This window comes from Budorcas taxicolor, chromosome 16 (genome assembly GCF_023091745.1).
Source record: "Budorcas taxicolor isolate Tak-1 chromosome 16, Takin1.1, whole genome shotgun sequence".
Classification (NCBI taxonomy): domain Eukaryota; kingdom Metazoa; phylum Chordata; class Mammalia; order Artiodactyla; family Bovidae; genus Budorcas; species Budorcas taxicolor.
The window spans coordinates 31,774,650-31,792,228 of record NC_068925.1 but is presented as its reverse complement, the minus strand read 5'-3'; the positions used below and the strand labels follow the sequence as shown (position 1 = coordinate 31,792,228).

The window sequence follows — 17,579 nt, the reverse complement described above, 5'->3', positions numbered from 1 at the left end:
GCTGCTCTGGGCCTCCACTGTGGTGAGTGGGCTTTCTCTAGTTACAGCACGTGGTCTGTCTTGTTGTGGCACAAAGGCTTCTCTTGTGAAACACAGGCTTTAGAGTACGTGAGCTCAGCTTCCCCATGGCATGTAGAATCTTTGTTACCTGACCAGGGATCAAACCTGCATCCCCAGAATTGGCAGGTGGATTCTTCAACACTGGACCACCAGGAAAGCCCCAATAATTCTGGATTGAGCTGAATTTATTGATATGAGTGGATTTATTGATATGGAGCCAAGACTGTGAATTCAATAGGTTGGCTCAAGCAGCTGGAAATGACTCTTAACAGTGTGCTTGGCTGGCTGGGAGCTGAACTAAAGGTTGTTGCTATTCAGTGGTTCAATCGTGTCCAACTCTTTGTGGTTCCGTGGACTGCAGAGTGCCAGGCTTCCCTGTCCTTCACTCTCTCGGAGTTTGCTCAAAGTCGTGTCCACTGAGTCAGTAACACCATCCAACCATGTTATCCTCTGTCGCCCCGTCTCCTCTTGCCCTCAATCTTTCCCAGCATCTGAGTCTTTTCCAACCTAAAGGTGACCTACAGTAAATGAAACTACAATGTCAGAAGTTTCATACACTGAGGAGGAAGTTATCTGATGGCTTAGGGAGATCACAATGCTGAGTGGATTTAATCGGTAAGACTTGCTTACCTACCCCTGAACCATGTCCCAGGAAGGATCCAGATAACTTGTCATTTACCAAGCAAAAAGAAATACCTTCAGGAGAGAAGCCCTGGCTTCCCTTAAGAGCTCCATGGTGGCTATTCTCCAGAGGCCAGGAATAAAAGTGCGAACTCCTGCCATCAGACAGGGCTCCCAAAACTGAATGGGGGATAGTGGAGCCCCATGGTAGAAGGGATGACAGTACTCAGTCACCAAAAAGAAGGTGGGAATAGATACCATAAAGGCAGCCAAAGCAGTAACCAGAAAGATTCCAACTGCAGAGATCTTTGACATAGCCTAACTAATCACTGTGTCCCTAGAACTGAAATAGAAAGGCAATCTACTAAAGTTTTACCTGATTAATATAAGGAGAAAAACTGCTAGGTCTGGCAAACAGAAGTATAACTTAAATCACTGAAAAAATAAAGTGCTGTAGTTGTTGAGTCACTCAGTTGTGTCTGACTTTTTGCGACCTCCATGGACTACAGCATACCAGGCTTCCTTGTCCTTCACTATCTCCCAGAGTTCGCTCAAACTCATGTCCATTGCAGAGAAGGCAATGGCAACCCACTCCAGTACTCTTGCCTGGAGAATCCCATGGACGGAGGAGCCTGGTGGGCTGCAGTCCATAGGGTTGCTAAGGGTTGGACATTACTGAGCAACTTCACTTTCACTTTTCACTTTCACGCTTTGTTGAAGGAAATGACAACCCACTCCAGTGTTCTTGCCTGGAGAATCCCAGGGACCAGGGAGCCTGGTGGGCTGCCATCTATGGGGTTGCACAGAGTCGGACACGACTGAAGCAACTTAGCAGCATGTCCATTGAGCCAATGATGCCATCCAACCATATCATCCTCTGGGCCCCTTTCCTCCCACCAATTCCCTTGAGCCATTTCACAGACCCAGAGCCCCTTGAGAGAAGGGAAGATCAGGTCCTTGAAGAAGAACTCTACCACAGAGTCAAATATGGATAATATAAATTTTCCTCCTAGGCTTCCCAAAAGACATCTACAGTCATTTACAAGGATAACTTTGCACTAGGGAAGAGGACATAATGCGGATGTTGGTGGGGGTGGGTTACTGGACATTGGCCCAGAACTTAATTCTTGGCCCAGAACCAAAATCTAGTCCAATCTCTCAGAAATAGAAGCTTGTGGAAGTCAGAGAATCGACAGAATTTTTAGCTCAGATTCATTTCACAGTGGGCTTGGTAAGCCCCCAAATCCACCTCACGGTTACTGTCTCCAGTTCTAGAATGCATATTTGGGAAGGACATCATCAACAACTGTCAGAACCCCCGCTCATTCCCTAACCCATGCGGTAATGGCTATTATGGTTCAAGAGGAAGCCACTAGACCTGCCTTTACCCTCCCAAACACTGAACCAAAACCAATACTGCATTTCTGGAGGGCGTAATGCTACCATCAGTGGTTTGTGAGAGGCAAAGGTGATGATTCCTCCCACATCATCACTTAACTTGCCTATATGGCAATGGAAAAGACAGATGGATCTCAGCGAATGACAGTGATTACTGGATATCAAAGTTATAGACTATTGAAAGGAGAATGTGATTCAGCTCTAAGAAGAATGAAATCACCCAAAGATGGGTAAAGAGATTTTGGATACTCTTTTTGGGAGAGGGCTAGTGTTTTCAGTTGTGCAAAGGTTAGGTGGGAGAGTGAGCTTGCACTTGTCTGTTAAGTACAGTTCAGTACAGTTAAATGAAGTATGTATAGATGATAAAAGATGACCTGTGGTGGCTTCCGCAGTTTAGCAACATAGCAAACTGGAATCACATTTACCCAAATTCCCTCTGTGTGTGATTCTAGGTGAAGGTTGGCCAAAAAAGACATGGGTGAGATTTGGAAGGCAGGAGTGCAGCCACTGACATTGCATTCTGACAGTCTGCGCAGGGCGCCACGCACTGTGGCAGCTTGCATGCACTGTCACCCATCTAACGGCTCACTGCATGGCCGGGGGCAGCAGGCAAGCTCTGTCCTCCAACAATCCCCAGTGTATCTCTTCCTGGACGTTCTTCAAGGCAAACAGTACTGTGGCAAAGAGCATCAGCAATTTCTGCAGGCCATCGGTGTCACTGAGGGGGAAGGCAATGACAGACACAGGTTCCAATTGCCCTATTAGTTCTAGCTGGATTCCAACTTGTTCTTCCTTTCTTCCACTCGATACCAGATTCTCTCTCCACCAGTTCTGCTGACTTACCAAGGTTTCAGGCCCACTACACAAAGCAGAGGCAACAGCATCTTTTCATATTGTTCATGGGGTTCTCAAGGCAAGAATGCTTCAGTGCTTTGCCATCCCCTTCTCCAGTGGACCATGTTTTATCAGAACTCTCCACCATGACCAATTCATGTTGGGTTGCCCTCATGGCATGGCTCATAGCTCCACTGAGTTACACAAGGCCGTGATCCATGCGATCATTTTGGTTAGAAATATCAATAACCTCACATATGCAGATGACATCACCCTAATGGCCCAAAACAAAGAGGAACTAAAGAGCTTCTTGATGAAGGTGAAAGAGGAGAGTTGAAAAGCTGGCTTAAAACTCAACATTCAGAAAACTAAGATCATAGCATCCGGTCCCATCACTTCATGGCAAACAGATGGGGAAAAAATTGGAAACAGTGAGACTTTATCTTCTTGGGCTCCAAAATCACTACAGAGAGTAACTGCAGCCATGAAATTAAAAGACACTTGCTCCTTGGAAGGAAAGCTATGACCAACTTGCTAAGTAAGTCACTTCAGTCGTGTCCGACTCTGTGTGACCCCATAGACGGCAGCCGACCAGGCTCCCCTGTCCCTGGGATTCTCCAGTCAAGAACACTGGAGTGGGTTGCCATTTCCTAGACAGAGTATTAAAAAGCAGAGACATCACTTTCCCAACAAAGCTCCGTCTAGTCAAAGCTGTGGTTTTTCCAGTAGTCATGTACGGATGTGAGAGCTGGACCACAAAGAAGGCTAAGTGCCAAAGAATTGATTCTTTTCAATTGTGGTGCTGGAGAAGGCTCTAGAGAGTTCCTTGGACAGCAAGATGATCAAAGAAGTCAATCCTAAAGGAAATCAACCCTGAATAGTCATTGTAAGGACTGATGCTGAAGCTGAAGCTCCAATACTTTGGCCACCTGATGCAGAGCTGACTCATTGGAAAAGACCTTAATACTAGAAAAGATTGAGGGCAGGAGGAGAAGGGGGATGAGATGGTTGGATGGCATCAACTCAATGGACATGAGCTTGTGCAAACTCCAGGAGACAGTGAAGGACAGGGAAGCCTGGTATGCTCAGTTCACTGGGTTGCAAAGAGTTGGATGAAACTGAGCAACTGAACAACAACAACAGTATTTTTATCATGTCAACTCTAATCCCTATAATCCTTATCCCCTGTCATTCAAGGATTCTGCTTCTCTGATCAAACCCTAAGTGATATAATCCCTTCCCACAAAAACCGATCAGCCTTAGAGAATAGCCTTGACAGCTGGGAGACACTGGGAAAGAACCTGTACAAATGCCCAGAATTTTTTTAACCTAAAACTTTGTGGCATCTCGCTTTTAAATACAACTGGCCAAGAATGAGCAGACGCTTAAGGATTCTTTTCCTTTCCTTTTTCCTTTTCATAGAAAATTTTAAACATTCCCCAAACTAGAGAGAACAGTATAATAAAAAACCCATCAACTAGCTTCAGAAATTATCAATACATAACCAATCTTACATAACCTAAACTTTCCAATACCTCCCAATTCCATTACTTTAAACACCAGACAGCCTGTCACGCCATCCATTATCTCAAAAAGATAAAAGCTTTCGTTGTTTTTAAACTTTTCATTTTGAAATTAATTTGATTGATTTTTATCAGTCTTTTTAGAAGTTGTAAGAAATAGTAAAGAATTTGCAGGTGTCCTTCATAAAGATTCCCTATGTTAGTATCTTACAAAACTAAAGAACAATTAACAAAATCAAAATATTAACACTGAATCAATACTTTTATCAAATCTATGGGTTTTATTCAAATTTCATCAGCTGTCTCACAAATGTCCAATTCTTTATCCAGGATCACACTTGCATTTAGTTGCCAGGCTTCCCTGAATTCAAGAGTGCTTCAGTCTCTGCCTGTCATTCACATCCTTGACATTTTTGCAGGGCACTGCCTAGTTACTTTGCAGACTCTCTCTCAGTTGGCTTCCCAAGTGGCGCTAATGGTAAAGAATCCACCTGCCAATGCAGGAGACACAAAGGACACAGTTTTGATCCCTGGGTTAGGAAGATCCCCTGGAGGAGGGCAAGGCAATCCACTCCAGTATTCTTGCCTGGAGAATCCCACGGACAGAAGACCCTGGTGGGCAAAGACTTGGGGTCACAAAGACTTGGACACAACTGAAGTGACTTAACATGCATGCACAGCTGGGTTTACGGAAGTCTCCTCAAGACTAAATTCAGGTTACATGTTCTGGCATCTATACATCACAAAAGTGACGCTGTGTCCTGTTCAGGGCATATCAAGAAGCTCATGATGTCAACTTGTGCTGTTCCTGGTGATACTAACATTGATCACCTGTTTAAATAATGCCTGCCAAGTTTCCCCATTGTAAAGTTACTGTATTTTTCCCTTGTACTTAATAAAAAAAAGGTTCTTTTGGGTTTTTCCATAAACAGCTACGGGAAAACCCGAACAACTTGCTGGCTAACCCAGGAAACAAGTTCTAGAAGAAAACATGTGTGAATTGCTTTATTACAAGAAACATTAAAAGACAAGGGATTTTTAACCAGACTTTTAACCAGTGACTTTTCTTTTCAGCCAGAAAGAAAATATTTGCAATATTTATCAAACATAAATCTAATATCTCTAATAGACAAAAAAAAATGTTTTAATCTTAGAGGAAAGAAAGGACAAAAGTCTTACAGAAAAATGGGCTAAAGATATATACAGATAATCCACCAAGAGATATCAACATGGCCTTTAAGCATATGAAAAGATGTTTAACTTTACTGATAATACAATTGTTTTTCAGGAAAATGGCTCTTTACTTTAACATACATAAATTTAATAGTACAGGGTATATTGAATTGCAAAATGCAATCACAGTAAGTATATGCAAAATTAGTTACATTTTGTTGACATACAGTAACTTTTTGATAGTGCAATTTAAATGCAAATCAAAACTATACTAAGATACCACTTCTCATCCATCAGATTAGTAAAAATTCAAAACTCTGACTACATACGAAGTCTGTGAAACTGAGGGAAACAAGCACTCATACTGCTAGAGGAAACGTAAAATGGTACCACCCTCGCCATCATAGGTATTCACACTATGACCTAGCCATCCCACTCCTAGGACTTTACCCCCAGTATACACCTGAAACAATATGAAAATACCTATGTGCAAGGTTGTTCATGACGGCACTATTCACCACTGCAAAATACTGAAAATTACCTCAATGTCCAAGCATAGGAAAATTAGAAACTATAGTACATTCATAAAATGGAGTATTATGGAGCAAGAAAAAAAGAGTAAGAAAGATCTCTGTAAACATGAAGTGATTTCCGGTAGATTCTTTAAGTGAAGAAAGCAAGTGCAAAAGAGCAAATACACTATGCTGTCTTTTGTATATGAATGGAAAATAAGACACACACACACATATGTTTCTCTTTACCAGAGAGAGAGAGAGAGAGATACACCAGAAAACAATGAAGTTGGTTACCTGCAAGGGGTGGGAGTGGGGAACAGTATGAATATGGGAGGGGTGACATTTCTCTTTTTCATAATTTGAGTTTTGGAAGCATATGAATGTTCATATATTCAAAATACAAAATTAAATCAAAAGGATAGGGAGAAAAACTACAACTGAAAGCAAAGTAAAACAAATGAATTCAACTGTATTTCTAATGAATACAAATAAATACCCTGAAGGCAGGAAAAAAAGAAGGTAAAACGAATACAGTATTTAATGATATATCCTCAGCCTCTGGCAGAGTAGAAGGAAAGGGGAAATCGCAAACAAATTCCATACTGGTCCTTTTGGTAACAATGTGGGCAAAGCAATTCTGAAACAATTTTAGATGATATACAGAATTGAGCAAATGAGTAAATACGCTGAGGCTTTCAAGGGTCAGAGTTCTCAGTGAGGAAGAAAGGATTATGGAATGAAGAAAAGTAAAAAGAACCCTGTGGAGGCAAATCTGAATTGAAAGTACTGATGTGAACTCATGACTTCTGAAATACATATTCTAAAATACATATTATATGTTGTATGTGTGTGTGCCCAGTCATGTCTCTTTTCGACCCCATGGATTGCAGCCTGCCAGGCTCCTCTGTCCATGGAATTTTCCCAGGCAAGAATACTGGAGTGGGCTGCCATTTCCTACTCCACCGGATCTTCCCAACCCAGGGACTGAACCCAAGTCTCCTGCATGGCAGGTGGATTCTTCGCCACTAGCGCCACCTGAGAAGCCCATATGTGTGTACATATATGCATATTTGCACAAACCTGCATACTTCCTAAACCCTGTCTTCTGCAAAAGTCAAAGAGCAAAGACATTCTTCAGCTACAAGAATTCAAAAGTAGAAACCAAAGCTGATTGAAATTTTCTTTTTCGGCCATCATGTCTTCACAAACAGTATTTTTGTTTACATACGTATATACATACATATTTTTTTATAAAGAAAGGGACTGTAGTTTAGTCGCTTAGTCATGTCTGACACTTTTGTGACCCCATGGACAGTAGCCCACCAGGCCCCTCTGTCCATGGAATTTTCCAGGCAAGAATACTTGAGTGAGTTGCCATTTCTTTCTCCTTTGAATGCAACTTAAAAAAAAAAGCAGACATAAACTGGCAAGCATTTCAAAATCATCTTCATCCCAAGTAATACCACCCTTTTACAATTCCAAATGAAACAAAGATTCTCTCAAAGTTTATTCAAATCTCTAATTACAAAAAATGATACAAGCTTTGAAAAATACAAAATATATTAAGGACCAAGGGATATCTTTCCCCCACTCCAAGTCTCATTCTCCAGAAGTAATCGTAACAGAACGCTGGGATGTTTTTCCAGAACTTTTCTACACACAAGCACGTATACAAAAAGATTTTCAAATACATACATTGTTCTACAACTTTATTTACCCAGTAATGTGTTATTGACATCCATCCACATGTATAGAAACAGATCCACTTCAGTCTTAACAGCCACATGCTATTCTACAATATGGCTGCAGCATAATTTAACCAGTCCTTATTAATGGACATTAAAATTCTCTCTCCCTTTCCTTTCATCACCAAATTGCTATGCTAAGTATCCTTGTGCAACCAATGTTATTTGTCAGAATCCCCTAAAATAGAGTCAAAGAAACCACAGTGCTCAATTTTGCTAGGTACTACCAAATTGCCCTCCAAAGGATGATACCAATTCACAGTCTACGAAGTTATAAAAGCTCTCTAGTCCTTATCTGTGCTTATAAGGAACATAAGGGACACTTTTTTAGAGTCACTATGAGAATTAAGTGAAGCAGTACATAAGGTAAAGTGCTTAAAATCATGCCTGTCACTGCTTAGTGTGTGCTAAGTCACTTCAGTCGTGTCCAATTCTTTGCAACCCTATGGACAGCAGCCCTCCAGGGTCCTCTGTCCTTGGGATTTCCCAGGCAAGAATACTGGAGTGGGATGCCATTTCCTTCTCCAGGGTATCTTCCCAACCCAGGAACTGAACCCACATCTCTTTATGTCTCCTGCACTGGTAGGCGGGTTCTTTACCACTAGCACGCCCTGGGAAGCCCCAGCCATTCATTGCTCAGTCAATGATAGTAAATATTACCTACGGAATAATAATTTTCAATCACCATATATTGTGATAACAAGTAAGTGGAAAATGGCTCTTACTTTCCTTTGAAAATCAAGGTTAACCACCATCCAAATCCCTTGACTCTTCAATAACCAGAACCAGCCAGAGTGAGAAGTGAGTCCTCTTAACAGACAGGCACTAACTCTATACTTTAGTTCCCGATCCCAATATATCTTGGCAGATTATGTGAAAACCAAAGCAAAGTATTATTCGTGGTTCACAACAAACATTAAAGAAGAAACCCCAGACTTTCTAAATGTTACAAAACTTGTACAGTGTTTTACAACAGAGGCTCTCAAAGGATGGTCCAGGGCCTCAGAAGCCCTCTCAGTAAGCCCACAAGGTCAGAACTATTTTGATAATAAGACATTTCTTGTCTATTTTCTTCTCTTCCTCTCATAGTATACAGTAGAGTCTTCTAGAGGCTAAATGACGTATGATTTTACAATACACTAAATGCAGGAGCAGTGATGGGAATCTGCGGGTCTTCTACTAAGCCAGACGTTAAAGAGATATTCAAAAATGTAAAACAAGCAAGTTTTCTAAGTTTTCTTTTGTTTTGAAAATATAGTCCACTTCATTAAAATCCTTGTCAAAATGTAATTATTTATTATGTCTAAATCCTGCCATCCCTTGGTATCTGCTGTGGACTGGTTTCAAGACCCCGTCAATATTAAAAGCCACAGATACTCAAGTCCCTTATGTAAAATGGCATCTTATTTGCACAGAACCTATATACATCCTTTCATATATTTTAAATCATCTCTAGAATCTAATACAATGTAAATGTATGTTAGGCAAGAATACTGGAGTGGGTTGCCAATCCCTTCTCCAGAGGTTCCCGACCCAGAGATAGAACCCAGGTGTCCTGCATTGCAAGTGTATTCTTTACCATCTGAGCCACCAGGGAACCCCCGTAAATGTATGGAAATAGTTGTAAATAAAAGTTAAATGGTCTGTAAATAGTTGCCTTCACACTGAAAATTCAAGTTTTGCTTTTAGGAACTTTCTGGAATCTTTCCGTCCCCTGAAGATTTTTGGCCAATGGTACATAATTTCAAAAGCGATCAATTTAGTTTTTTAAGCAGTAAAATCAACAAATATAACCACATTATTTATGTGGTTATGGTTTCCTTTATACCTCTTCAGAGTCCTAAGTACATTTTTTTAAAAACCCTTTTAGGAAATCTTTATAATTTTTAAGAGAGTAAAGGAGTCCTGAGACTGAAGTTTAAGAACCACGTCTATGAAATCAGCTGCTTTAAATGACAGCATAAACCAAGAGCAGTCAACCCATGGGTATTAACTAGCCCATTGCTTCACTTCTCTCTCTGTGAAGGTCAGAGGCAACCTTGAGAGGAACACCATGCCCTCACAGAAGATTTCATACGGTCTCAAGAGATGCAGTCCAAGTAGGAAAGGCAAATCCAAGTGCAGGGAAAAACACGAGTGTTCCAATGAGAATAAATCAGTGATCCCTTCATGACAAAAGGGTCTAAAATAAAATCCAACCCAGCTGCCCAGCTGGCTGTCCCCAGACATGTGCTGCCGTGTGGGGAACTCGGGATCCCTTACAAACTGCAACAGCAGAAGCCACGATGGCCACGGTGAGAGGAAGTCTGCACTGCTGAGGTCCAGGCACCAGCCTCCATCCCTGTCTCCATGGTCGCTCTGTTCTTGAGCCCTTGAACAAGCACCAGGCTCTCTGAAGAAGGAGAACTCACTGCTATCCACAAAGCAGGTCATGCTGTCTGATTAAGAACGTCCTCTGCTGTGGCATTCACATGGACCAAATGTTTTCAGGCTCAGGGCTCTGACATACAGCCCTTCCCCAAACCTCCTTGCAGAAGAAAAGGAAGAAGCAAAAGAAACAGGGATTATAACTCCCACTTAAAAAAAGAAAAATGGAAGTCATATCCAACGAGACCTTTCCCAACCCACCTCATTATCGATCCTTCTACTTTATTTATTCCAAGTCCTTGACCCACCAGTAACCCATTAGCCCTTGTCCAGGAATCTGCAAATGCTGATTTCAAGGCATCTCTCAAGGTTTCATGACCTTTGAGAGGATTTTGCTAGTCTTTCCACCTTCCAAGCTCATGCCCTCAGGAAGAGTCTACAACACTGCAGCAGTTCACTTGCACTTGCTGCTGGTATATTTCAGAAAACTAGCCCTAAACCCAGAGAATGCCTTTTATACACTATTTGAATACTGCCTGGGTTCAATCCCTGGTCCAGAAATTGAGATCCTGCAAGCCTTGCAGTGTGGCACATCCCCTCCCATACCCCAAAAATAAAAACTAACATCACAAAGGAGCATGGTTGAGACAGCAATTTTCCAGCAATAACCAGTTCTCCAAGCAGTTGGGCCCCTTGTCAGGGTGCTGGTAACACATGCTGCAAAACCCAGAGTTACCAGGCAGAATCAGAGGCCACGGACTCCCGGACTCTCAACTCCAACTACTTCTGCAGTGCAATTTTAACCGTGGATCTCCCCTGGCTCCCGCCCATTGTCAGAGCTGGGTTTCCTTCAGACTTTAAAAGAATGCTGAGAACTCCCCAATACTATTTCATGAAATACCTTTTTTTTTTTAATCATTACACTTTTTGTTAGTAAGAAAAATAAGTGATAGCAGTAACAGAATTGTATGGTAAATCAAGAAGCACCCCACATACGAAGGGCTGGGTTTGTGTAGTTTATTTTGGAAAACGGACGATTTCATCTACCTTATGACTCAAGTTTAGCTCTGATAATTTAATTAATAATTGGTCATACTGTATTTATTACAAAACTTTTCTACTCCAACTACAAAACAACTTGGCAGTCTGGTTTTATCTGTAAGATGCCCCACATCTTCCCCAATTAATGCTGTAGGGTTTAAGAAAATGAAAGTTCTCTGTTTTGGACTGCATTCAAACTCTAGATACACCTCCCAAAGGATTGAACAGAAGGAAAAGCCCAGCTTTCTAACTTGCTTGAATGAGAATTAAAGATCTATACCTTTCAGTGCTGAAGTCTTCAGCATTTCATTACTTGAAAGGAATGAACTGTTTTCAACCACACATTTTACAGAAATGTCAAGGTGTTCTCAACGAATTGTTGTTGTTACTGTGATCATTACTTTAGGAAGCAACAAATAAAATACAATTAAGTAACTTTAAAATATGAAATTAAACAAATTCCTCAATTATGAACCAAATAAGGACATAACAGTATTAATGGTCAAGCTATTGACTTAAGCTGTGCACTTAACCCCCTCACCTCCACCATCCCAATCCCAGCTTAATGGGTCTGGAAAAGAAGTCCTGGGGAAAAAATCATCCTGCCTATCTCAAACAGGGCTGTTCTCCTTGACCTATAATAGCTCAATAACAATTGTTTCTTGAATACAATTCCTATGACTGTGCATACATATTATATCAACACATTTCCATAAATTGCTGTCGCATAGCCCTTTACATTGGTCCAATGCGTCCAGGCTTATAAAACATTTTCACATAAATTCTTGCCTCTAGATAGATGGTTAAGAATTAGAGATGCCTGCACAGTTATTAAAAGTAAAGCACACTATTGAACCTCAATAACCTATGCTCCTACTGTACAGTGCCTGCGTGTGCTAAGTCGCTGCAGTCGTGTCCGACACTGTGCGACCCTATGGACTGTAGCCTGCCAGGTTCCTCTGTCCATGGAATTCCCCAGGCGAGAATACTGAAATGGGTAGCCATGCCCTCCTCCAGGGGATCTTCCCGACCCAGGGATCGAACCCAAGTCTCCTACGTCTCTATTGGCAGGCGGGTTCTTTACCACTAGCGCCCCCTGGGAAGCATCTCAATTTCAGCCCTTCTGATACACTGTAATTAATCATCTCACTCACTCCTCTGCTCCTTAAGGATTCTAAAGCATGTACCGTTCATCTTCTTATCTACACGCCCAACAGAATCTGGACCACAGGAAGTGCTCCGTAAACACCAAGAGTCTTCCGCCTCCTTCAAGCTCAGTACTTTCCTGGCTAGGCCTCCGCTATGATCCAGATTTACACCATCCCTGCGCCCACTCATCCCTACCTCCGCCAACTGTGGTTTCCGCAACTGCACCAAGGAAGCTTATACCCCAGGACGCAGACTTTTTTACTCCCCAGCAAAACTACCCACGACTAAACGCTTCCTCTTAAGTCTGCCCGCCGGCTCTCCCCAACCCATCCTGCAGCGGGTCCAGCTCTGCCCTGCACAGCTACAGGCGATGAGCCTGGGGTCCCTTCAGCCACCCGCCGCGGCAGTTCAGGCGACGGCCAGGCGGAGCCCGTCTGCCGCGAGGTGCCCTCGGGGAGCCGCGCATCTAAGCGAAGTGCGGGGCTGGGCATCTGGGCAACACCGCGGAGATCTAGTGCAGCCACGGCCCGGGAGAGTCGGGGGAGAACTGCCCCGCTACGTCCCCGGCATACCGGACCCCGCACTGTTTGGACTCGGGCGAGAGCGATACGTACCCGAGAAGGCAGCGGTCGCAGACGACACCACGACTCCCCTTGCTCACCGTGTACGCCAAAGGATCTGAGCGGAAAAGCAGTTCTCCTGGCCGCAGCGGTGCCAACGCGCGCAGCCCGTTTCCCCTGTCGGTGGTGCTGAACTTTTCCACCTTAGATGGCTCCATCCTTGCCGAGATCGGACACCTCTGCGTCTGCCGGGACCAGCAGCTAGGGTCTCGTGGGCCACCGGGAGCCGCGCGCCTGCGCTCTGCGCGCACGTACGCCCGAGGGGCGGGGCGGGCGCGTGCGGCCTCTGAGCATGCCCAGATGGGGTCCCTTCAAGGCTGGGCGCGCCGGCCGGGGACAGGAGGTGTGGGCTGTTGTTTGTGCTCTCTTGACCGTTGGTTCCTAAGGCGGCGCTGCAAGGAGAGGCGGTTTTTTCCACCGCTAACATTTTATTATGATCATTTTTCAAGGCAGACAGAAAGTTGAGAGCACAGTGCAGTGAACACCTGTATACCCTCCACCTGGATCACACAGTTCTTAGCATTTCGCAGTTTCTGCTCATTTTCTCCCGCTATATATGTATGTTTATAATAGTGATTCAAACACTTCAAAGTAAGCTATGTTGAACCATTTGAAAATTGCAGACATCATAACGTTTCACAACTCTTTACATCATGACATGGCATAAGTACTGTAACATGCATTTCCGCAGAATAACAGTATTCTGTAAAACAATATCATCAAGAAGCACAAGCTGGAATCAAGATTGCCGGGAGAAATAGCAACAACCTCACATATGCAGATGACACCACTCTTATGGCAGAAAGTGAAGAGGAACTCAAAATCCTCTTGATGAAAGTGAAAGAGGAGAGTGAAAAAGTTGGCTTAAAACTCAACATTCAGAAAACGAAGATCATGGCATCTGGTCCCATCACTTCATGGGAAATAGATGGGGAAATAGTGGAAACAGTGTCAGATTTTATTTTTGGGGGGCTCCAAAATCACTGCAGATGATGATTGCAGCCATGAAATTAAAAGACGCTTATTCCTTGGAAGGAAAGTTATGACCAACCTAGATAGCATATTCAAAAGCAGAGACATTATTTTGCCAATAAAGGTCTGTCTAGTCAAGGCTATGGTTTTTCCAGTGGTCATGTATGGATGTGAGAGTTGGATTGTGAAGAAAGCTGAGTGTGGTATTGGAGTATTTGCACTGGTATTTGAACTGTGGTGTTGGAGAAGACTCTTGAGAGTCCCTTGGACTGCAAGGAGATCCAACCAGTCCATCCTAAAGGAGATCAGTCCTGGGTGTTCTTTGGAAGGAATGATGCTAAAGCTGAAACTCCAGTACTTTGGCCACCTCATGCGAAGAGTTGACTCATTGGAAAAGACTCTGATGCTGGGAGGGATTGGGGGCAGGAGGAGAAGGGGACGACAGAGGATGAGATGGCTGGATGGCATCACCGACTCAATGGATGTGAGTTTGAGTGAAGTCCGGGAGTTGGTGATGGACAGGGAGGCCTGGCATGGGGTCGCAAAGGGTTGGACACAACTGAGCAACTGAACTGAACTGAACTGAAGAAAATTATTCTGATTGAGAGAGTAGCACTGCCATATATAAAACAGATAACTAATGGGAAACTGTTATATTGCACACAGAGCTCAGTTCTCTCCTCTGTGATGACCTTGAAGTGTCGGATGGGGGTTGGGGTGGGAGGGAGGCTCAAAAGGAAAGGTATATATGTATAAATATAGCTAATTCTTGCTATTTGTTGGATTCATGTTGTGTTGTTTCAGCAGAAACTAATGCAACATTGTAAAGCAATTATATTTCAAATTTAAATAAATTTAAAAAATGAAGCCAAGAGGTTGTCTGTCCATTCTCCTTTGGAAGATAATAGGTAATGATCATCATAATAGGTAATGATACCTATTATATGACCTTGCCTGGTCTAGTCAACTTCTGAGCCTCAGTTTCTGCATCAAAAAATGGGAAAAATAATACTGCTTCCCACGCAGTGCTACTGTGGAGATTTAGTTAGAACAAGTAAAATAGCAGTGTTGGCACATAGTATTTAATATATATGTCAGTTACTACTATGATCATTATTATTTGTGCTTATTTTCAATCACTTTAAAATTATATAAAAATAAAGACACTCCACATTTAAAAAATTTATTCTGGGAATTCCCTGGTGATCCAGGAGTTAAGACTCTGTACTTTCACTGCCGAGGGTGTGGGTTCAATCCCTGGTCCAGGAACTAAGAACCCACAAGACATGCAACCAAAAAAAAGTATTCTGTAATAGCAAGCAGAAAGCATATTCACTTTAAGAATGGCTTTGGTAACTTTTTCTTCATAAAACAGGATTGCATTTTCTTTTTCATGACAGTGACTCTTTTAAGATACTAAGCTAGGATTCTTGTTAAAATGTCCCGCATTCTGTATTTGCCTGTTACTTTCTCCTAGTGTCATTTCCTTTGTTCTGCAGTTCCCTGCATGCCCTATAAAATTCAGGCTAGATCTAAATGTTAGAAAAATAGAGGTTTGACTTGATTCAAGTTTAAGTGTTTTTTAGTAAAAATTCACACTACAAATTATAGATTGTTCACTTCATACTGCATCAGATCATATCAGAGCATGCATAATATCAAGTTGTTTGCTACTAATAAAATTAAGTTTGATCAGCTGGTAAAAGTGGGGGCTGCTAAAACTCTTCCTTATAAATGTACATTTTACCTTTGCTATTAGTAAGTAAATTTTGAGGTAATATTCTCGCACCCTAAGAATAACTTGACTTTCACAACCTTGAGAGGCAAATTTCTGGCACTTCCTAAAGTAGTCTAGCAGTGGCTGTGCTGTAGTGGAAAGAGCTGTGGGTAAGGATTTCAAACCATGACTTTGAGTCCCAGTTCTGCTGTGTGAGCTCTGGAGACTTTTCCAAGCCTGTTTAGTAAGGTTATAATGAAGATTATAATACCTTACAAAGTGATGAGGAGAAATCCTATGAAAGTATTTTTTAAAATCTTTAATTCACCTTACAAATATAGGGAGTCGTTATTCTGAGGTAAATCTTTTACATCTATAAGTTTAGTTTAATGCCTGAGCATTCACCAACACTGCTGGTATAATCATCTCATACCAGTACTTAGCATTAAGCATGATACATAGAAGCAACTCACAAACCTTTTACTGAACTAACTAACATGTCATAAGGAGTTCCAGAGAACCGGGGGCTAATTGTACCATAGAATATTCCCTGTCACTAAAGCATGCGGAGTTCTCAAGGGAAACAAGATGCTGGGTTCCATACTCAGAGATGAGATGACTTAGTCCTTCCGTTCTGGGATGTGGTTCCAGCTACCCGGACATGACCCCTTCTCCTCTCATGTATGACTTGTTCCCCTTCCCTCTGACGCAGAAAGTGAGCTGCCCCACATCTTAGAGGAATATCCTGTTCCTGCAGTCTCACTTTTTCCTAGTATGTGCATATATAAGTTTCTCATTTCCCACTGGTTGGGACTTGGCTGGTGGTGAGCCATCACCTCCCATGAAGAAAAAAGCAATATCCCAGACAATGATGCAATAAGAAAGGAAGAGCCCTATACTTCCAACTGTTCACCTAACTGGACATTTCCATGGAAGAGACAACTTGGTTAAATGGCTCTTATTTTGGTCTGTGTTAAAGAGAGAAAACCAATGTCACTACATCACAACCTCTTTAGTATCCAAAGTGCAATACCTGGGCTCTGCCCATCTGGCCTTCCCATGCAGAGTTATGGAGGCACTTTTTGCTAATACATACTTCTATTTTTCTTTGTCCCCTGCTCACGTTCATTGTTCAGGAACAACAGGAGCCAGGGCAGGCAAGAAATGCCTGGAACAAGTATCAGATACTTTCACGAGATCCAAGGGAAGTTAGGAACTCTCATCAAGCTGCCTATACCACAAGAGGTCATCTATGCTTCCAGAAAAGCTCAGTGTCCAAGAGGCTATGCACAAGAGATCTCTGTTTCATCCCATACGTGGCAACATGGAATCAAAACTTTTATCTCAGAAGCAGATGCTGGGCATCAGAAAGATAGCTACACAGCAAAAAACATGGGCACAGTTTCAGGGGTGCAAACTTCCATCTTCCTGCAATCTTAAATAATGCATTGCTCATAATTAGCATGCAGAGATTTGACAGATGAATGAATGGCAGGGCTCAGTCCCTATTCTTGTTGGTTGTTTCATGAAACTGGGTGTGATGCTGTGTGCCTGTGAGCAGTACACTGGCAAGAGAAGGCATGGGCTCCTCAATTGAAGGTTTAAGGCTCAGAAAGAATGTAGGATTTAAGTTTTGGGGATTCTTTGTTGTTTGGGGGTATTTTTGGCTGCACTGGGTCTTTATTGCAGCACAAGGGGCTCTTTGTTGGGGCCACTTGGGTTTTTACAGCTGTGGCGCAAAGGTTTAGTTGCTCTGTGGCATGTGGGATCTTAGTTCCCCAGCCAAGGACTGAACCCACATCCCCTGCATTGCCACATGGATTCTTAATCACTGGACTACCAGG

The 17,579-nt window shown here is 42.5% G+C and overlaps 1 protein-coding gene across 1 annotated transcript in view; it reads right to left on the bottom strand.

Moving 5' to 3' along the window:
• The window catches only part of SMYD3 (SET and MYND domain containing 3), a 743,898-nt gene extending 730,694 nt beyond the window's left edge, over nucleotides 1-13,204 (bottom strand). Inside the window, exon 1 of the mRNA XM_052653627.1 lies at nucleotides 13,041-13,204. Coding sequence (XP_052509587.1) covers nucleotides 13,041-13,204 — 164 coding nt within the window. The remainder of the gene's footprint in view (nucleotides 1-13,040) is intronic.
• Between the last annotated feature and the right edge of the window lie 4,375 nt (nucleotides 13,205-17,579).